This window comes from Podarcis muralis, chromosome 2 (genome assembly GCF_964188315.1).
Source record: "Podarcis muralis chromosome 2, rPodMur119.hap1.1, whole genome shotgun sequence".
NCBI classification, from domain to species: Eukaryota; Metazoa; Chordata; class Lepidosauria; order Squamata; family Lacertidae; genus Podarcis; species Podarcis muralis.
This window is the reverse complement of record NC_135656.1, coordinates 55,350,518-55,372,366: the sequence shown is the minus strand read 5'-3', so window position 1 is coordinate 55,372,366 and position 21,849 is coordinate 55,350,518. Positions and strand designations below refer to the sequence as shown.

Below are 21,849 nucleotides of genomic sequence, written 5' to 3'. Positions count from 1 at the left end.
ATTTGTAATTAAATGTTATGAAACTTCTAGAAAATTCAATTATTATAAAATTATTAAGGTACAAAGAGCAGCTTTCATACTGCAGATGAAAAGAGACTCTACAAACATCTTTTCATAGACTTGTTCACACCTTTGTATTTCTCATCAAAGTTTCCTAAAATGTATGCAGCTGAGGGAAACTATTGTTAACTTTTTAAATTTCTGAGAAAAATGATAATCTAAGCAATATAATTTTAACGTTTCTGTTTCATGAATGTTTCACTTACGCACTCATTGTTAAAACAGTGTTTATGGAAGACAATCTTACTCGGCTACGAGTGATCGCCAAAGAAGAAGAAGGTAGAACCCAGTTTCTCATATCCATTTCTTTTTGCACTGTCAGATCCAGCACAAAAAAAAGAAAAAGGAAATAGTAATCTATGAAGAATTAAATGCCCATATGAATACTGTTTCATTCTTGAAATTAAGTGACAGATGGCATCTTAATTATATTTTAAAGTGCAAGACACTGCAGAACAATGACAGTACACATTCTCTCACTTTTTCTTTTCAAACGGGGTGTTATGTCCAAGTCAGTTATATTCACAGTTGACCCACTGAAATCAATCTATTCAAATTAACCTGTAATAGTTCAATTACATGGTTTTCAATTATTCTACTCTGAGTATGACCAAGTAGGAGGGTTGTATCCAATACTTTCTCTGTGTGAGCAGAATGGACTTTTGCTTGTGCAATGGGACTTCATTTGCCCCTGCAGTCTCCTGGACTTCCCTCAAAGCCTGGAAACCCTCCAGAACAGTTTTAGGTACCGGAGGGGGCGGGGCTTGCAGAGGAAGGAAAGGAAGGGAAAGTCCTGTTGTGCAAATCCATTCGTGAAGCAATGAATTCCAACCAGTCATTTGTGACTGGGAAGTAGATGAGGCTGCTATACGCTTGTTAATAAAACACCGTTATTAAAAGTCAATATTTAGCACAATTTTATCTTCCACTATGGCTGAGCAGAAGCTCAACTGAGTTGTAAATAAAATAATAATAATGTCACATTAGTGTTTATTTAAAGCTGAAACACCCAAGCAAAAACATGTGCCGGGCCACACCAACATAAATGCCCAGTTATTAGAATCATGGCAGATCAGAAAGCTGTAAATCCTTCAATTGTCAAAGAAATTGAAATTAAAAGAAATTATTGCATTTTAGTTAGGTGTGTTCCTTACATACAACTCAATAAAAGTATTTTTCTAAGCAGTCTCTCTTATCCATGGAATAAGCACAAATGAGCTTTATTTTATTTTAATTTTTTTAAGGCAACTTACGTCAAGCGGCTGAGACGGAATTTTCAGCTTTGTTAGATGTGCTTTACCAGGTTTCAGTTCATTCATATTGTTGCTGTGTGTCTGGCTACTGTAGTGTTCAGAAGATAGCTTTGGTTCCATGGACTCCTGACCATCCATAGGCCTTACATAGGCAGTAGGCTTCTGCAACATTGTGTTAGATTTAGACATAAGCGAAGGAGGGAAAGCCTGACTACCACTAGAAAAGGAAGGAACACGGGAGGGTGAGTCCCAGTTGGCATCAGGGTCTCGCGGAGATTTGGAGCGCTGATGTTCCTTGCTGTGATGATCATTTCCATGAGACCTGGAATGACTGGAGTTCAGAGAAGAAACAGCAGGTGGTTTTCCAGGGCTGGAAGAACGGGACTTTGAATGTTCAGATCCATGCTGGGCTTTTTTACGGCTACTGCTGCTCCCACTACTGCTATACGAGTCACGGTCGTGCCTTTGCCCACTACTGCTAGTGTTATTGCCACTGTTGCGCTGGCCACCATGTCCACTCTGTAAACCTATGGAACGCTTCTGCGACTGGGAAGAAGTGCTAGGTGCTGGACCTACAGGCGTCCATTTGCTGCTCTGATGAGAGCCAGTACTGTGCCTCTGATCACCAAAGAAACTTTGGTTTGATTTTTCATCTGTTGTTGATGGTACTGTTGGTTTAGGAATTTCAACAAGCTTCTGGAGGGACCGGTCACCTATAAAATCCTTCATTTCATCATAGTTTCCAAGCATACTTTGGATACGGCTAGATAATTTATCTTCTTTGCTGGTCTGTGTAAGGAACAAAAACATGATGCAGAAGTTTATTTTAAAATACACTCCTTCTACAATTAAACTTTTGGGTCAGCTGAATGTCCTTTATGATAACATATATTTGAAATTTACCTACAGAATAAAGCAGTCAGTCTTTATTTTGCACCAAAAATAAAATTAACTTGGGAACCACTTAATCTGCCATCCACAATGGCTAATGCTTACTGATTTCACCAAAATTCATTTTATCATGAATATACTAATAGTACTGTGCACTTTTATTGATTAATTGCCACCAGTAAACTAAAGTTTAATTAATTATATTACTAAAACCAATATAAATTATATCTAGCTCTTGAATCATATTGAATCATATTGTTTCTTACTAGAAGATGGAATATTCCATGACAAAAATATTCAAGATCCAGCAATTACTGGTTACTTGTTTATTAAAATGCAATTTATTCTACTCCTGTGAAAGTGTCCTTTCCTTTAGAAAGCTCAAAAGAAGCCTCATTTCAGATGTGCAGTATAAATAATATATTAGAAACATCTCTTTTCTAAAACAGAAGAACATTTTCATATCATACTGACATCCTATACAGCAAGGGTGGCAGACTGTTTCCCCCAGCAGTCTAGATCAGTATCTGCTGTACCCCCCACAAGCTAAATCTGAGCTGTGGGTGGGGCTACCCATCTGTCAGTCAAAGGTGAGCCCCTCTGAATATGTGCTCCCAGTACGCTTTCAAAGGGGCTTGATTTAGGAGCAGGAAGCAGTTTCAACTAACACCACTGCTTAAAGTCTCCCATTTTAGCTGTGGTTTCAATGCAAACTACTTGACGATCCTGGAGCATGTTTGTTCCAGCAAAGGCACAAGAGGGAACTCACTTTAAGGTTCCAATTGTTCCTTTGACACCACAATGATACCTGGGCCCACATTTGATATCACATATGGCATATGTGCCAGAGGTTCCTCACCCCTACTGTACAGAAACAAAACTTGCAGTTAAGGAATCCAACAGCATAGTCATTAGGAAATATCCAACACTGCACCAGTGAATTTCCCCTTTCTCTTGTCCTCCCCTGCAGCCTTAGTGCCCTCCAATGTACTGGAGGGTTCCTCAACTCTCTAGAGCAGACCTGGGGGGCATGCAGGGAGCTGTAGGAGGAGGAGGAGGAGGAGGGAAGTCACACTGTTCTTGCAGAAATATGTTCCACTTGTGAATTGGCACCATTGGATATCACCCATTATATTTATCATTCCAGAAATGCACAAATAATTCTCTGTAAAACCCTAACCAGATTTTCCTTCTAACGCTACCATTCACCAAACAAAGTGGCCATGACAAGCGGTCCCTCTACATGTCTCTCAACCAGAACATTTAAGGGTCTTTCCTGGTTCTGCTAAGTAACTGTTCAAAGGACCAAAAGGCGAAATCTCCATTTACGGAGGCTTTCAGGATGCTTTCTTAGGAATTCCCAAGATGTCACATTCATTAGGATTTGTATGGTTCTGGGAGAAAATGAGAAAGGCTCTAAAAGCTTCTTATGCTAGAAGAAACAGTTTGAAAACTGGTTTTTTCACATTTAGAAACCAATCAGATTTTTAAACGTAGTAAAGCTCAAGCAACAAAGATAAATAGATAATTTTAAAAATCCTCTTAAATAACTGAAACTCATTTATTATTATAATCTCTACTCACATGCCTTTCAGGTAGTTTAAGCTGCACTCCTCTTACTTAGTATTACAGTACACTGTATCTACCTCTTTCCATCATGCATGTACTTTTAAAAAACAAGACTAAAAACATAAATGACTACTTTCCCTTCTTTCAGCTTCTTCCACTCCTATGAATATTTTTAAAGGATAGAAGAAGTAAGATTTCAGTTTTTCTTTCTTTCTAGTGACTGTTAGTCAAAATCAGCACTGGTCAATCTTATAGCTGGGGGTGAATTCAGCCCTTCTAGAACTGCCCCCGTTGCCCAGGCAAATCCATATATAACATGGCTAAAAGCCTATACTAGAGCAGTGTTATAGATATCTTAAGTGGCATTTTTAAATGTAAGGTGGCTGAAGGAGGAACAAGATCAGACAGACAGGTCTTTGTGCCCTCCTTCCGTTGTGTTTCATGTATTATTATTTAAGAAATTTATACCACACTTTTTACTATGTATCACAAAGCTGCTTACAAAAATAATTAATGAAGCATGAAACCGAAAAAAATTAAAACATAGATTAAAATACAAGAGAGCAGAAAACAGCACCCATAATGCAAAGGCCTCCTGAAAGAAAACCATTTTAACCTGATGTACACAAAAATGGCAAAGGAGACAATGGGTCTCCTTACTCCCACCTCACCATGGATAGATACATACATTGCAATGTAATCTGTAGGCTGCCTGATATCAAAGGTTTACTAGTCAACACAAATCCCTTCAACATATGTATTTTTTGTAATAAACAGCACAACTTTGAGACAAGCACCTTGAATGAGTTGCTAACTACTAAAAATCGCAGACCAAAATAATTAGATGGTATTGATTGTCCAGTAACCACACCTTGAAGAACACAGAGAAGGAATATGGTATTGAGAAGGAAGGGAAACATGTACCCAAGTTAACTTTAAATTCAGGAATATGAAGAAAATATGTCACTGTTAATGAAATGAACATGCTAAATGACACACAACTTTAAAAAATTAACCTTTAACCATTCTGTTGCCAGAAAGAGAGGTGTACGGGGATACATTTGCAGCCTCACAAAAACAAGTCAGTATTTAAAACAAAACAAAACAAAACAAAACAAAACCCAAATTTCTCAAACTGACAGTATTTCATAACCCAGTCTTCCTTGTAGTTTGGTTTCAATCTTACTCACAACAGCTACAATTAGATTTAACTGCATGAACAAAGCAAATTAGCAGTATTAACTAGTGAACCTTACACATAAAGAGCCAGACTAAAAACATCAAGCTCCAACAATTACTTGTAATTAATAGACTATTGTCTACAAAGTTCAAAAATGTTAATATGCTGTATTACTCTTTTACTACAAAGGCAAGAGTACTTTATAACAATTATCTGTTCAAATACTTTAGGGCTCTAATTCACATTTATCATTTCAAATTTAGGCTGTTCAACTGCAAGCTAGTTTCAAGTGTGGATAGTTAATGATACTAGCGTAATGAGATATTTAATTCTTTCTTTTTTAAAAAAATGTTGATACAACGTCCTTGTGTTAAAACCAGAGCAGTCATAAAATTCTAGTAATCTTATATTTCAGCAACGTTACTTTAAAAATGTTCAAATCATAACAATACAACTTCCAGGTTTCTTTGTTTTTTCTAGATCTAGAGCAACAGGTCTTAATCTCTTCCACAGTCAAGAGTCTTGCCTACATCACAGGAATTTTGAGGATGTAAGACTTGGAACCACTATATAAATGACATTTATTCATATTTTAATGAAACCATTGGATATTGAAGTTGTATTACAGCGGAAAAAACTCAAACCATTTTAATTTGGAGTGAGATAAAAACTGCATTTTTAAAAAAACCTCATGCACTTACAACTTTATATGGTTCAGCAAAGAGAGGAGAGTTAGGTGGAAAGGCTTCTTCACCCTGCTGAATTTCTTGATTACGCCTCTCTCTTTCTTTGATACGCAGCGCATTCCGGTCTTCACGGTTCATGTTGCTATGAACAAAAACAATTTGATTACCTAAATGGGTACAGAGGTAAAAGAACTGATGAAGGGTTGCCCCCTGGACAGTCTTATGAACCCCCCTCCCCTTTAACACCATCCGGTGCATTCTTTTTAAGATAGGGAATGCCTCAACACTACAACTTGCCTTGCAGATATGACACTGGTATAACTTATGCAATTACTTTGATATGTAAAACCGCAAAGCATTATTTAAACGAACTCCTACTCTTAGATCATGTTACCTGCATAATTAGAATAGGCCAATTGAGAAGAGAATCAAAGGTTTTTATCAAATTAAACACGTTATTAATTCAGCTTTCTATTTTTTATGGTTATTCAAATCACCTCCCACCAGCCAGCCTATGAACACACATTCCCATATACAACATTGCCATCTACGTTTGATCTACCTCATTTTTCTTTCTTTCTGTCCCCAACAGAGCCTCCTTGGTGTCCATCCTCCGTAGCATGCTCTCAGCTTTGCTGTTTCTAGGTTCCCTAAAAATGACATTTCTACTCTAAATACACATTTCAGTAAACATCTCCAAATTTACAACAACCTCTAAAAATGCCTACACTTCCTCCCTGAATAGGAGCTTCTGATCCTTGTGGGTTAAGAACTTGGAAGGTTTCCCTTATAAAACAGGCTTACTGACATCTGACGTAACAGAACACTGCTTTAATTTGACCTACTGCTCTAAATATATGCCATAAATCTAAAAGGATTCCCCTTAAGCTCAAGGAAGCATCTAAGTTAAGAACAAGAAAGTTTGTGAACATGGTGTGCTGAGTGCAAAGTCACACTAAGAGTGTTTCATGTCCAGAACACTAACTTACTTTCAATTAGGGCTGAGTTTTAGTTTGGATTTCCAAGGCGAGGGCAGGGTAGACAACAAATTTGGAAGGGGGGGTGTTAATTCACAGCGGCCACCACTTTTCTTTCCCAAAAGTCATCTAGAGCGATACCATGTGCAACCTGCCTCCATCTGATTTTTGGTCATTGCCCCCTCCCACTGCGGCCCATGTCACATACTGTACTGGGCCTTTCCTGAGTCCTGCAAACTTCAGTAGAGGCTTCTTGAGGGTGCATGGGCTGCAGTGGAGAAATGGTGGCAGGAAAACCTCATTAAATGAGTACACTTCTGATCACAAAGCTGGATATCCTCTTAGGTCAACTTCAATTAACACTGTTTTCACAATAATTTGACTTCTACCTAGGCTGTCAGTCTATTACAAGCAAAAGGAAGTTAAGTTGTGGAATCTCCATGAAATTCACTTACTTTATATAGTGTGGGTGGGGAACTGTAGGCCCAGAGGCCAAATATAGCCCTCTAGGCCTCTGTCTCACCCTTGGCATTCATCCTGGGCAAGTCCCTCTCCCCAGTCTACACCCCTCCCCAGGCCTGCTCTGCACCCACATTGAGTGCTTCTGTCTGAATGGAATATGTCCTTGACCTCTAACAATGATTCTTGGTAACCTAGATGGAGGGTGTGGGTGTGTGGGTATAGAACCTCTGACTTTTGTGTGACTGGATAGTAGCCTACTATAGAAGGCAAGAGTCACAATCCATTTTTGCCTCTGGCCTCATCCATCAGTGGCATGAAGCCCCCGAAGTTCTTCCATGAGAGAATGCAGCCCTCAGTTCCCCACTCCTGTTATAAAAAGAGATTATTTAATGTGCAGTATCTTCTAAACACATAGGTATGTGGTCGCCCCAAGATTTCCAGAGCAATAACTTTAACTGCCACTAATAACCACTTGATGGGGCACAGTGAAGAGCTTCTTCACAAGAAACATCTGGCTGATGACTTATTGCACAGAACATTTATAGCCAATCCACTCCTCCCAGTCACAGATTGAGCCGAGTAAACTCTCAAAGGTTCTGGAAAGCTCACAAAGGTTCATCGCAAAACTGAATCTTACGTAACCATTAACAGCTAGTGGAATAAATCTCACTTTACGTATTTTGTATAATCCATTGCCTTCTCAGTAACACCCTCCTTTATAAACTAGAATGGAAGTACAGACATACCTCATGTTATGTTTGCTTCACGTTGCAGCTTTTCAGGTTATGAACGCGGCAAACCCGGAAGTGTTTACTTCCGGGTTCAGTGCATGCGCAGAAGCAATCTGTGTGCTTTGTGCACGCGCAGTAGCAACACTCTACTTACAGGCTTTTCGGGGTGCGGATGGCACCCTGAAACGGATCACATTCATAAGTTGAGGTACCACTGTAATGGATTATATCTAATGCTAAGTGTGACTTATGGGACTTCCCCTCCTCCCACACCATGAAAATCTTCTCCAGAGGGTCTTGCAACCCTCTAGAGCAGATGTGGAGGGTATGCCAGGGCTGCAGGGAGGATTTTGTTGTGCAAGTGGAAGTCTGTTGCACTAGCGGAATAGCAGTGTTGGATACTACCTAACATTTTTAAACAGAATGCACCATTTTTCCAGAATGAGAAATATTACTATGAATATTAAAGACAGAATGCGTTAGGAAATCATGAAATGGCTCTAGCTATGATGTTTAGCTTTTATATTAAAAAGTATTATTTGAAACATGCCTAGAAGGCAAACAATTAACTTAGTAACTTTAATTAACCTTTAAGCAGGCAAAACAGCAACAGTTATTTACTAAATTAGAAGCTTTATAACAAAAGCAAAAGCAAACTTCAATCAGTAATTATCTTTAAAAACCAACATTGCAGGTGACTTTTCAAACCTTAAGCCTGTCCTCAGGCAAATATACTTGGAAGGTAGAAGGATAAACACCACTGAAGATCAAATGAAGTGACATACTAAGTGTTAAAACCAGAGTTAAATACATTCTTTCACTACCATCAACTATCTATGAAAAGGTGATTTTGAAAAATTAAACTCTACTTATTTATTTTAAAGCTGCAAGACGGTCCAGGAATCAGCACATTTTTACATGAGTAGAATGTGTCCTTTTATTTAAAATGCATCTCTGGGTTATTTGTGGGGCATAGGAATTCGTTCATTCCCCCCCCCCCCCCCGCCCGCAAAAAAAATAGTCGGGCCCTGTCATTACCTAATACGTTCTAAACTACAGTACTGTCCTCTTAAGAACATGCACAATTGCTATACTGAGTGATACCATTGGTCCATGTAGTTCAATACCATTCACACCGACTGGCAGTGGCTCTCCAGGGTTTAACACTTTCAGGCAGTCTTTCCCAGATCTATGTCAAGATGTCAGATTTAACCTGGAACTTTTGGGATGCAAAGCACATGCAGTATCACTGAGATACAGTGCAGTGCTATTCAAATCAAATGAATGTACTGTATAGCCGACTGCCATGTTTCATGCCCAAAACACAAATACAAGCATTTACGCATTTATGTATAAGGCTTTTTGAAAAACAAGATTTAAAAATTCTATTAAAGAATGTTAGTGAGTTTTGAAGTATCTCCTTGAGAAGAAATCACCATTTCAGTGGTCTTGAGGGCTTTGAATGGTTTGTTGTTTAAATGCTTTCATAAGCAAAAGCACATTCAGTGCCAGTGAACTAGACATGATGCAACATGAGCTATGTTTGCCAATATTTGGCTATGAATGATAAATAAGCTCCAGCACAGCTATAAATAACTAGGTCTTTGTTATTCTACAGGATGCCTATCCACCTAACTACCACCAGAAATAGTTAGAAGTACAGCAGATCTAAGAAATCATTTCAAAATACCAAGTAAATGCTGAGCTAATGCAGTTCTACACAAACTTGTATAACCTAAAATGAGCAAATTATTTATTTCATTTATCAGTTACTTTTTACAATAAAGTCTCAAAGTGACCTGACAAAAGTATGTAAAAGACAATTTAAAACCAGGAAAAAACTAAAACAACTGACAATACAAAATCCACAAGATATTATTAAGGACTAAGTTCTACCCTCCACTCTAAAATATGAGCACCACCCTAGGAGGCAACATTAATTAACTGAAGGCCTTTGGGTCATTTCTGATATAATATATGCTTCTGAAAGCTAAGAGTAAATACATTTGCTCAGTAAGAAATTCAAAAAGTCTTGAAATAAGTGATGTAATATACCCATTGTGCACAAGAATGTGTCCCTATCTTTCAAAGGCAGGTATTTTTTAGTTTAGTATCCAATGGTTGGCTTTGATGCACAGCAAATTTATATCAATGCATGTATCTGATATATACAGGCATTCATGTCAGCGTCAGTTACAGACTGCCTCACTCGTAGCAATAATGTTGCCATAGGGCTGTTATAATCTTGCACATAAAAAGGGCTTTTAAAAATCGTATTTCAGCTGAAACTGCCAGGAATGTAATAATGCAGAATAAACTTATGAGGGCATAGTTTGTCAAGTTCGCAATTAAATGCCATAATCTGTTATGTTTATTTCTCTCACCTTTAATACCAGGTCTGAAACTCTGTCACTTTAATAAATATCAGTTTATTTGATAACAAGATAAAATATGGCTTCATGTGACATTCTTTGTCAAATAACAATATAATGAATTAAAATAATTAAGTCTCAATATTATGAGAGTATCAGAGATGACAGTTTCTCTATAATTGGAACCTCATTGTTCCAAAGCAAGCATAAAAATGCTGCCAACTTGCTTGGTTGCAGTTACGAGATTCCCCAGTTATGATAAGCCCTGCTGACTGAAGTTAGTAAAGTTATAGTTGCACTGGTCTGTTTCCAAAAGTGTTTCTACTTCATTCAAAATACACAGGATTATTCTAGCCTGGCTGTTCCTTGTTTCATCAACAAAGCAAAAAGCAAGCTAAAAGACAACAAAACAACATTCAAAGTTGGCTTCATCCACTTTCATTCTGAAAGCTCTAATAAACCTTTATCAGCTTTGTCTATCACTGAAATAAAACAAACTGTCTTTGGTTTCAACAGTTTCCTGTTCAGTTATCCTTATACCAGTGGATGACTTGAGCTTCACTTAATTCATAGGACCTACAGTATTCAGGACAAAAGCCACAAGACAAAGAAATTAATATATCAACACTATTTGGAGAAAAGCTGGGTATTATTCCAGAGAATTTGATATTTAGGGTCATATCCAGTGTTAGTCATACTCAGAATGTACTTAAGTTATACAAGTTCACTGATTTCAATGGCGCTAATCTGAGTATGACGTACTTAGATATCACTCTTAGTTCTTGTAGTTACAGCAGAATGATTAGCATGCAGAGTTTCTGTGGGGCATGCTTTTACATGCCCAAGTACATAGCTCTGACAGTTCCTGATGTATTGTCTTATTTCCATAATTAATTAAACTCAAAAATATATGTGAACCTATAGTATGTAGGTATTCATCATTTCTCTGTAGATTCAAATACACAGTCTGTACATTACTATCCACTATAGCTTATTCACTGCCTTAATGTAACATTAGTCATATAATCAAATCATCAGGTTAAGACTATTTGATATACCGTATGTCAGGTGACTGAGAAACCAACTATGGCAAGAAGTGGAAGTACTGTAGAAACACAATGGAATTAACAGCTCTCTCATTGCTCAGGAATTTGATGCCTACAAAGGTATCATCACCTTCTTAACTGAGCAGAACTTCTTATGAATACATCAACAATTTTAGTATCTTCTCCAATGTATTATCTCACTTAACTGCAAAAATGAACAAGAATTTGGCTCAACTCTCTTGAAGCATAAACTTTTCCAAAGTCATATGGCCACAAGCTGAAGTCTCAACATATTGTCACAATTACACTCTGCTAACACTTTGGATGATGACCCTCTATGCCTTTTTGTTGCCATTTGATGTCCCCATCCCCTTTCCTCACTGTCCAATTTCCTTCAAACCTCAGCCCAAAATTTGTTTCTTCTATAAGGCTTTGGGCTTAAAGCTGCATTCCAGTACACATTTAGCTGCAAAGAACTCTCATTGAAAGCAATGGGACTTACTTTTGAGTAACATAGGATTGCACTAACCTTAGCCCACATTCCCAACTAAAATTAAGCCATGTGCATGTAGCTACATTTGTTTGCATTCATTCTTCACTACCTGAGCCTCTGCATTTCCCCCAGTCTAACATTTCTACTATAACTATTAAGAATGGGAACCCATCTTCTGCTTCAGTAATGATGAGCAAGTGCATGGTTGTGTGTCAATTGGATGAATGTAAAATGGTTGCTTCCAGTACACGGTTATTCAATTGGATTTTAATGTTAACCATCCTGAGATTTTTCGATTAAGGGTGCTACACATTGTGTGTGTGTGTGTGTGTGTGTGTGTGTGCGCGCGCACACACACACACACACACACACACACAAACACACCTGCTTCTTCTGGCAGTCTGCTCAGTTTTATGTTGTATAGGAGGGCACTTTGCCTCCTCCTCACCTAGAACTGAAATCAAGGAGTCTGTCAGTGGAAGGTTGGGTTGCTATGATAGTCCGCTAAGCTTCTGTTCTGGACACACAGAGAAGAGTGCTTTGTTCCTTGTGTGGCTCAACAAAGAAACATAATGAGCTGATGAAGTGACACGGGACCCACGCCTTCACTTACAAGCCTTCTATGCTCAGCAACCAGGCAGTGAAGCCCCTTTCTGCACATCCGGCACAGAAACCAGGTGAGGAGAGAACAAGGCAGGGAACATTCTATGTGCCCTCCACTGGTCAGCTTCATTTCAAATGTTTTCCTCACCTACTCATAAGAAAGGCTAGAAAGATCCCTCTACTCTACCAACTCCTCTTGTAAGTACAAGGCAGGTACTGTACGTTGGTTGGTTATTTATTTATTTATTTATTTATTTATTTATTGGCTAGTAACTTTGATGGGTAATTCAGAAGGCTCGTACACACACTGCCTTACTTCCACTTCTTTATGGATTACCCAGTAAATCTTATACAAATCCTTCAATTCCTCAATCCATTTCTGCCTGAGTGGCTACATTTCTTTTGCCCAGACATTTATAAGTATGAAGCTTATGCACCTCCCATAGCATGATATCTATGGTCTGTGCCAAACAGAACATGCCTATTGACTCAAACGATTTAATCATACCAGCAGATGTCTTCTAGCAAATCATACCTGTTACTGCAATAAAATTCAAAAGCAAAGCATAAATTAAGCAGGCTTTTCATCAAACCACCGTGACCTGAAGGAAAAATCTAAGACTGAGCAAAAAACCATGACTACATGAACACATTCCAGTTGTTGACAAACAACATTTAACTACTTCACCACAACGTTATTCCTTCCTATTTGCCAATGTTGCCATCTTATCTGAAAGCAGAATAAGGATGGGAAGCATATATTCAATACTGCTTCAAAAATAAGACAAAAAGTCTCATTTATATATAGGACTATGTGAGCTATTATATATATTCACTATGTAAAATATGAGGATATAAATAGGTACCAGCTTTTCAGAATTTTATATATAGTTTTATATTCACAGTGGATTGTGTCCAGTGGTGTTGCTCAGCTGACAGTAAGACGTCAATCAGTGGGAGGAAAGAAATTTCACCCCCAAAAGTTATTTATTAAAGCAGTGGTTCTCAAACTTTTTCTCTGTACCAGTGAAAATTTGCTCGTGCTTAATTTATAACACAGAATACAACTATTTTAAAATATGATCGTGGGACATCCAGAAAGTGTAAAACAATGCAGCTACATGAGAACTTGAATAACTCCCAAAATATAATTATAAATGACAACTAGGATTGTCCTCAATATACTTGATGCTCTTGCTCTCATTTTGAAAAAATATCTATCCATATTCTGAAAATAAAAACATATTATGATCCTATACTACACTGAAATGTTTAAATGTTTCTTTGATTATTATCCTTGAATCTTCCCACTATACTTGATGTCAAATGCCACACCATTTGAAAATCACTGTATTAAAGGTTTTTTAAAAATAAAACAATTCAAATCCAATGGTCAGTGTGATTTAAAAGGTAATAATAATAATATTAATAATAATTCATTATTAATACCCCGCCCATCTGGCTGGCTTCCAACAGAACACTAAAATACAATAACCTATTAAACATTAAAAGCTTCCCTGAACAGGGCTGCCTTCAGATGTCTTCTAAAAGTCTGGTAGTTGTTTTTCTCTTTGACATCTGGTGGGAGGGCATTCCACTACCAAGAAGGCCCTCTGCCTGGTTCCCTCTAACTTCTGGGAACCACCAGAAGGCCCTCGCAACTGGACCTCAGTGTCCGGGCAGAACATTGGGGGTGGAGACTCTCCTTCAGGTATACTGGACCGAGGCCGTTTAGGGCTTTAAAAGTCAGCACCAACACTTTGAATTGTGCTCGGAAATGTACTGGGAACCAGTTTAGGTCTTTCAAGACCTGTGTTATATGGTCTCGGCGGCCGCTCCCAGTCACCAGTCTAGCTGCTGCATTCTGGATTAGTTGTAGTTTCCAGGTCACCTTCAAAGGTAGCCCCATATAGAGTGCATTGCAGTAGTCCAAGCGAGAGATAACTAGCGCATGCACCACTCTGGCGAGACAGTCTGCGGGCAGGTAGGGTCTCAGCCTGTGTACCAGATGGAGCTGATAAACAGCTGCCCTGGACACAGAATTGACCTGCGTCTCCATGGACAGCTGTGAGTCCAGAATGACTCCCAGGCTGCGCACCTGGTCCTTCAGGGGCACAGTTACCCCATTCAGGACCAGGGATATACAAATGCAAAATATATTTTCCTGTTACAATACAATGATCACTAAGAAACACAATGAACAGGTAATTTCATATCCATGTAACTCCACATTGTCATATGGTGCAGTGGGTGCAGGTGAGTTATTCATGTAACTTATAAAATAGGGCCAGACCTTATCAAACCTGTCATGTTTCACAGTGCTGATACCTAGGATCTCCTTTCCACATCTCCCGAAGACCTCCTGCATTACCCATTGATTTGTCAATAAGCAATTTGTAATTTACAAAGGCAGACCCTCTCAGTTCCTTGCTTAACAGACTGGAGGATCCTCTAGAGCAGTGTTTCCCAACCTTGGGCCTCCAGCTGTTTTTGAACTACAATTCCCATCATCCCTGACCACTGGTCTTGCTAGCTAGGGATGATGGGAGTTGTAGTCCAAAAACAGCTGGAGGCCCAAGGTTGGGAAACACTGCTCTAGAGCAGGGGTGTCCAACAGGTTGATCGGGATCGACTGTTTGATCCCTGGAAGGTCCCAGTTGATCACGGTCTCCTTTTCCTTTGCATTGTCATCAGAGCATCTAGCACCACCCCCTTGGCCTGTCCTCCATTTTCGCATGATAGCTGTAATGGAAGACAGACTTTTCGTTGTGAGACAGATTGTTTTCTTAGCAATCTTTTGGTGAGTGAGTTTTCCCCTTTCCTCAATTTTGACATTTTTGTCCCTAAAAGAAGCTCAACAACTTTGACCTGAACACCCCAAAAACGGGGTAGATCACTGCCAGTTTTTTAATCTGTGAGTGGATCGCAGTCTCTTGGAAGTTAGACGCCCCTGCTCTAGAGCAATCTTTGGGGGGGGGGGGCGTGGAATACAGAGGGAGGTTTTTCTCCCTTTTCCTCTGATGAAAGTGTTACTGTCAGCAGAGTGCCACTAAATTTGCTGCACCATGGTTTCTGGTCAAAGCTCATTTCAGAAATTTGGTATTAGTTTAGTATTTATTAGGATATTATTTAAACATTTTAATAGTGGCAGTTCATGCCCTTAGCATTTCGAAACATTACTACAGTGGTGCCTCGCAAGACGAAATTAATCCGTTTTTTCGTCTTGCGAAGCACGGCTATTAGCGGCTTAGCGGCTATTAACGGCTTAGCGGCTATTAACGGCTTAGCGGCTTTAAGAAAAAGGAAACAAACTCGCAAGAACTCGCAAGACATTTCGTCTTGCGAAGCAAGCCCATAGGGAAATTTGTCTTGCGGAACAACTCAAAAAACGGAAAACCCTTTCGTCTAGCGAGTTTTTCGTCTTGCGAGGCATTCGTCTTGCGGGAAACCACTGTAAATGGGAAGCAGCTGTTGATTATGCATATAGTTCATTTTTAGTTGCATGTTCAAACTATGATCACCTGATTCTTTAAACAGAAGAGATAAATACTGTTGATTATTTATACAGTGTCAGTGAATATAGTGCCTTGCAGACAAACAATCATAAAAGGGCAGGGTACATTCTATAGGAAACATTATGAGAACCAGGGTGCTCCAGAAAATAAAATGTTAGAACTGGACTAGGGAGGCCTATGTCTATTCACTGACCTCTTTCATGGGCTTGCCACTTGCTACTGGGAAGTCACATATTTTAAAATGACAACGACTGCAATCTACCTTAGAATAACTAAACAGTGAGAACACAGCAAGACACAAGCACTGGCAGGGATCTCCTGTCAGGAAGTATATAGACCCTTCATCCAAGTTTTAGCCTAACCAAGACAACTCCCTGTCTCCCAAAAAATGCATTTGACAAAGATCTACGGACAGGTTTTAGTTCACCATACCATCAGTTTAGAACTGAAGATGAGGATAAAATCACTAAATGGTTTCCCTGCTGCATACCAGTTAAACTACAATTTAACAGGTCATTTCCCCTAGAAAGCATATATACTTTGCAAATTAAGAATCACACACATTATACGTAAGGAGAGGAGAAATAGTTTTCTAATTCAAAATTACTTAGAAAACTTACATCTACTGGTGCTGGCTACCTGACCTGGCTATCAATATACTGATGAAAACTGTCAACTCCTGGTGAAGCAGTGTCACCTCTCTATTCGTCTGAGGTCAGTGATAGAGAAGATGAGGGTGAATAAACTTAAGTTCCATACAGGTAAAAAAATAAACCTATATATGGCATGTGAGTTCCATGACATCTTTAAGGAGGGGGGCAATTTGGACTTGCAACCCTTTGCCCCTGTGCTGAAGGCCAAATTTAAATTTGCTCCAACCTAGAGGCTATTATGTGCAGAGAGGAAAACATATGGGCTTAAGAGCTTAAACCAGAAATCAGCCCCCACTTGTGGCTACAGCAGCTTTGAGACAAGATTTAAGTCAGGAGGAAATCATAACTTTATTGACAATAAACAGTGTAATCACATAAGTATTGGTGGAGTCTTTGTTAAACTTCTGTTCTGGTACATCCCATAGTAATAGTCAAGTGCACACAAAGTAAGCTAAGAGGTTCTTTAGCCTTAATTTTGTGATATATACAAAATTTAGTCCAAACAAATTCTGGGGCTTAGGTTATGAACTCACCGTCACTTAAAGCAAAGTATTTAGATTTAAACTAGCTTAATCCTATTATCGTCAATAGGATTCAACAGATTTAAATCCAAATGTCCCCATTAAATTATCAGCCTGATAAACAACAGTCATTTGCTGAAGGTAACAGGCACAGTAATAAACAAAGGAAAGAAGTGTGATACTTGTCTGAGCAGTGTTTTCCTTGGAACACTACTCTTTGGTGAATGACTTTCGTTCCTCTCACTCTCAACACCATACATTTCAAATCACAGTGCAGGGGTACTGTCCTGATTCCTTAAGGCAATATAGTAAATTGTAAAATGTTTCTTTTTCACATTTCCCAGAGTCAAGCTCTTTCAACGGATGATAAGGAACTAAGTCTGAGCCATTAACATCTCATTCCTGCCTAGAAAGAGATCAACACAATTGAAAGCTTCTTCTATCAACACTGTTAGCCCAGAGCTGTATCATCCAAGGCTTTCTGGATCCCATCCAAACTATAGCTACCATTCCATACTTGTACACAAGCAGTTCAAATACATTTTTTTGCACAAGTAATAATGATTGTTCTTACTCAGGTGTACATACAGTACTGAGATCAACGCAACAGTTGAACTGTGCCAGCAGGAGTTCCAGTGATAGTAGACCTTTGGGGAAGGACTGCTCTGTTCACAATTACCCAATTCACATGTTATATTTGTTAATACTCATTGTTAAGGACAGTTGGGATGTCCTACAAATACAGAACTAGTATTATGTAAACCTGCCCTCAGTATTACAGTTAAAGAGTTAATAGTTTTACAGTTAAGATGTATCTTATCCGTGTTACATTGGATAAGACATTTCAAATTCAGATTCTGTGTGGGGCAACAGAGATCAAGACAGTACTTCCTTCAAATGGTGAGACTACTGCAGCTTTGGGTATAGTAACAAAAGAGATGGTGAAATCCCCATATCACTTTTAGAGGAACTTCTGCTGACATAGACAGATAGGATCTGCCAGAAAACTCACTCAAAAAGCAATCTACAGAGCTACAATCGCTTTGCCTGATCTGTCCTAAGAGCTACTCAGTATTTCAACAACATAACAAACTGAACAAACTGCTGACTGATCACTGGAGTGAGTGGGATTAAAACCCAACTATTGCAATAGAGGTGGTGGTGGTGGTATAGTTAGCAAAACCATCCAAGAACAAGCTCAGATGCACATTTATCTCAAGCTACGGGCACTTCTGGGAAAGAAAGGCAGTGCCATCCCATCTCTGCTTCCATCCTTCGAACACACAATGTATCATCAGAAGCCCTCACGTGTGTGCATTTATGTGATACGGCATATATACGTGATGGGGGGGGGGGGTGAAAGAGAAAGAGAAGCGCTAGTAACCAGGTGTGCTTATCCCTATGCTAGCAGTCATTCTGGGGATGCCTCGCTTAAGGATGAAGTACGGAGAGCAGTAAGCGACAGATTAGGAAAGGGATCCAAGGGAGAGGAGCTCCCCTGAATTTCAAAGGAGGGTGGACGGGGAGAATCCGGGGCGTGGGAGAAGCGAAGAAAGGAAGCCCATTCCAAAGTAGAGAGGGAGGAGCGGAAGCAGAAAATGCCTACCCATCCACCACCACCACCCCTCCCGGAAGAAGAGGGAAAGAGCGGGGGAGATACATCCTGAGGCGACTTTCGACGCTTTCTATAGGGGGGGGGTGTCTGGGACGGGGGTGTAATAAGAGCCTGCTGCCCTCGGCAGCGAGGAGGGAGGGGCCGTCTCAACCATCCCCAGGGAGGGCTCCTTCTTCCCGCTACCTGAGGGGGGGGGGTGAAGCGGGGCCTACCTTACCTTGCCTCGCCCCAGCCCAAGTGCCACCGACAGCGGCGCCAGCTCCGCCCCGAGCCGCCCGGTCACTCACCTCCGCTGGCTCCGTCGCTACACCCCGACCATTTCCCGGTTGCCGCCACCGCCGGGCGGGCGTGAGGAGAGCCAGGAAGGCCGCAGAAGAAGCAGCAGCCGCCGCCGCCGCCACAGGAGAGAGGAGGGGCAGGCCGAGGGAGATCACCGCGGAGAGAAAGGCGCGGAGGCGGAGTTCCATCTCCGGCTCCCCCGCCGCTCCATGTCTGGGGGCCGCCGAGCCGGGGCTGCGCTGAAACGCGAGAGGGCGGCGGTGTCAGGGCCTCCCCGACGACGCCAGTCTCCGCCGCCGCCTCCCTCCTTCTCTTTCCCTCTCTGGAGTCGGATTACCCAGCAGCCCCCGCGGCAAGCACAGCCCCACCGCCCCAAAGCCCAGCAGCTGAGAGGAGGGGCCTAAGGCCTCACCACGTGACTCCCCGGCGGAAAGCAGCCAACGCCGCCGGGAGAAGGCGAGCACCGCCCTCGCCCAGAAAGGAAGCGCAGGAGGATTCGGGCGCGTCACGTGACCAGGGATCTCTTCATTTTCTTTTTTTCTTTTTCTGAAGTCGATGATTACAAAAAAACCGTTGCTCTCCCCCGCCCTCTACAGGGGGAAGTCGGAGCAGCAACGTGGGCGCCTGTGTTGTGGTCGATCCGGGCGGATAAGGCGAAGTAGGGTCTGGGTTTGCATAGGAGTCTGGGAGTCCCACTCAGAGGGATGGAGTCCTGCAAAGCTCAAGGGGCGAGTAAGGGGTTTAAACGCTTGCCTAGCCGCCATTGAGGAATGGATTCAAATCGGGTATGGTGCGCAATTCTTCCACGCAAATGCCCAAGGAGGTCACTGCTTTCTGCGGGAGGGCTTCTCCTTCAGATTCCCTGCAATATCAGTAGCCTCCTCCTCGTTCTCCGCAGTCATTTGCCTGCCCGTTTTGAGAAACGACATTCCTGCTAAGATCCGACCGACAGGCGCCCACTAACTTAAATTGTGGTTTTTAAATATATATATATATATATATATAAGTGAATTTATTCACCCAGGTAAGACATATTATTAGCCAGAAAGCTATCTAAAGCCTTCATAGGTTACCAAGTACAGGAATAATAACCCTTGCAGGTTCTGACAGGGGGGAAAACACTCCTCGCTGCTGCTGACAATTCCTTCCAAAGAAAGAGAGCCCCTAGACAACATTTTATAGGTGCAACAGGCTCAAATATCAAGAAAGAGAAAGTTGGTAACAATATCCAGCTTCAAGAACAGAAGTAAACCTGGGTTTATCTCTTCGTTTCTGGGTGTTCTAAAACCATTTCTGAAGAGAGGACACTTTGCATGCAGTGCACTGACAGGATGGACAGGAATAACAAGATCCTCCTTCTGTTCATAGACGTAAAAGGACAGTTGCCTCACCCTGCTGCCTATTATCAGACTCAAATGCCTCAAAAAAGAGAGGTAGTGTGTGGTCATACAGCAATGGAATTTCACATTAAGAGTCCACTAACACACTAGAATAAATCCAGAGGTGGTGACTAGAAATCTATAATAAACTAGAATAATTTTATAACATCAGTAAATGCAAACAGCCAGATAAGAGCAAAACAACACAGATAATTTATTGTTCTGTACTACACACACACACACACACACACACACACACACACACAAACTTAGTTTAGGGACAGCTTTTTACAATATCTGTTTCCTTGTGATAGCCTTATGGAGAAGATGTTGTTTCCACAATATCTGCCTGAAAATACACATGGGGTGGACTGGACACCTAGCACTAGCTTGTAAAGCAGAATTGGTTTTCTCAAAAGAAACAACATACTGTACTTCTTTGAACTCTGCCAATGTCCTCTTTGTCAGCCAACTGCAGAATTCTGTTTCTCTTTTGCCGGCTACTTTCAAGAATGTCAGCCTATTTCCTGCAGCATTACCACCCCTCCCCGCCCCAGTAGGTGAGATGTATCTAATATAGCAAGTATACTTGGCAATCAATAAAGTGTCTCTATGTGGACACGGGTAGGTTAAACCACAGAGCCTAGGACTTGCTGATCAGAAGGTCGCGGTTCAAATCGCTGTGACGAGGTGAGCTCCCGTTGCTCGGTCCCTGCTCCTGCCAACCTAGCAGTTTGAAAGCACGTCAAAGTGCAAGTAGATAAATAGGTACTGCTCCGGCGGGAAGGTAAATGGTGTTTCCATGCACTGCTCTGGTTCGCCAGAAGTGGCTTAGTCATGCTGGCCACATGACCTGGAAGCTGTACGCTGGCTCCCTCGGCCAATAAAGCGAGATGAGCGCCGCGACCCCAGAGTCAGACACGACTGGACCTAATGGTCAGGGGTCCCTTTACCTTTATGTAAACAACAGAGGATGATATTCTACATTTTCCCTCTATGAATGTCAATAAGAAATAAAACTCTTCAACAGAGACTGCTGCTTCTATATTTTATCACAATTCCAAAGACTGAATATGTTTGTCAGAAGAGCTTCATCAATTAATGTTCTAAAAGCAGGAAGTGATCTTTTACTCCCTACCACATGGTTCCCATTTAATGCCCACATTTCTCTGAAACTCTAGCTACTGGAAATATAGCAACCACAAACAGTTGGTAGACATAGGAAAATATCTGCGCACACAAAATTGCTTTTCTTGTGGTATATAGAAAACAAATTACACCAGTTGTTATATTTATTTCAGATGAGGGGAATCAACCAAATATGTACATAATTCAAGAAGTAAAATAATCTTTTCATGCAGCAGAACATGTTTTATAACAATAGAGATGCTAAATACAAGGAGAAGACAATGTCACTTTGATTCACAGTGTGGAATCCACCACCCTCCCTTTCTCTAAAGAGCCTGGTATTCAAATGACCCCCTGCTGTTAGTGATAGCAAGACAGAGCTTGATAGAGACCCCAAAGGGGTTAACAGGACTCCACATTCTGTCAACATCTGTGC

The 21,849-nt window shown here is 40.7% G+C and overlaps 1 protein-coding gene across 4 annotated transcripts in view; it reads right to left on the bottom strand.

Moving 5' to 3' along the window:
• Nucleotides 1–19,264, bottom strand: part of AFF4 (ALF transcription elongation factor 4) — a 50,890-nt gene extending 31,626 nt beyond the window's left edge. The window contains exons 1-4 of one of the 4 annotated variants that reach the window (XM_028717955.2): nucleotides 18,845–19,262; nucleotides 6,202–6,289; nucleotides 5,655–5,781; nucleotides 1,314–2,102 (exon numbers count right to left, since the gene is read on the bottom strand). In XM_028717955.2, coding sequence (XP_028573788.2) covers nucleotides 1,314–2,102; nucleotides 5,655–5,781; nucleotides 6,202–6,289; nucleotides 18,845–19,094 — 1,254 coding nt within the window. In that variant the 5' untranslated portion in view covers nucleotides 19,095–19,262. Of the gene's footprint in view, nucleotides 1–1,313; nucleotides 2,103–5,654; nucleotides 5,782–6,201; nucleotides 6,290–18,844 lie in introns of all 4 variants that reach the window. The other 3 variants (XM_028717958.2, XM_028717959.2, XM_028717957.2) reach the window with 3 other exon arrangements.
• Between the last annotated feature and the right edge of the window lie 2,585 nt (nucleotides 19,265–21,849).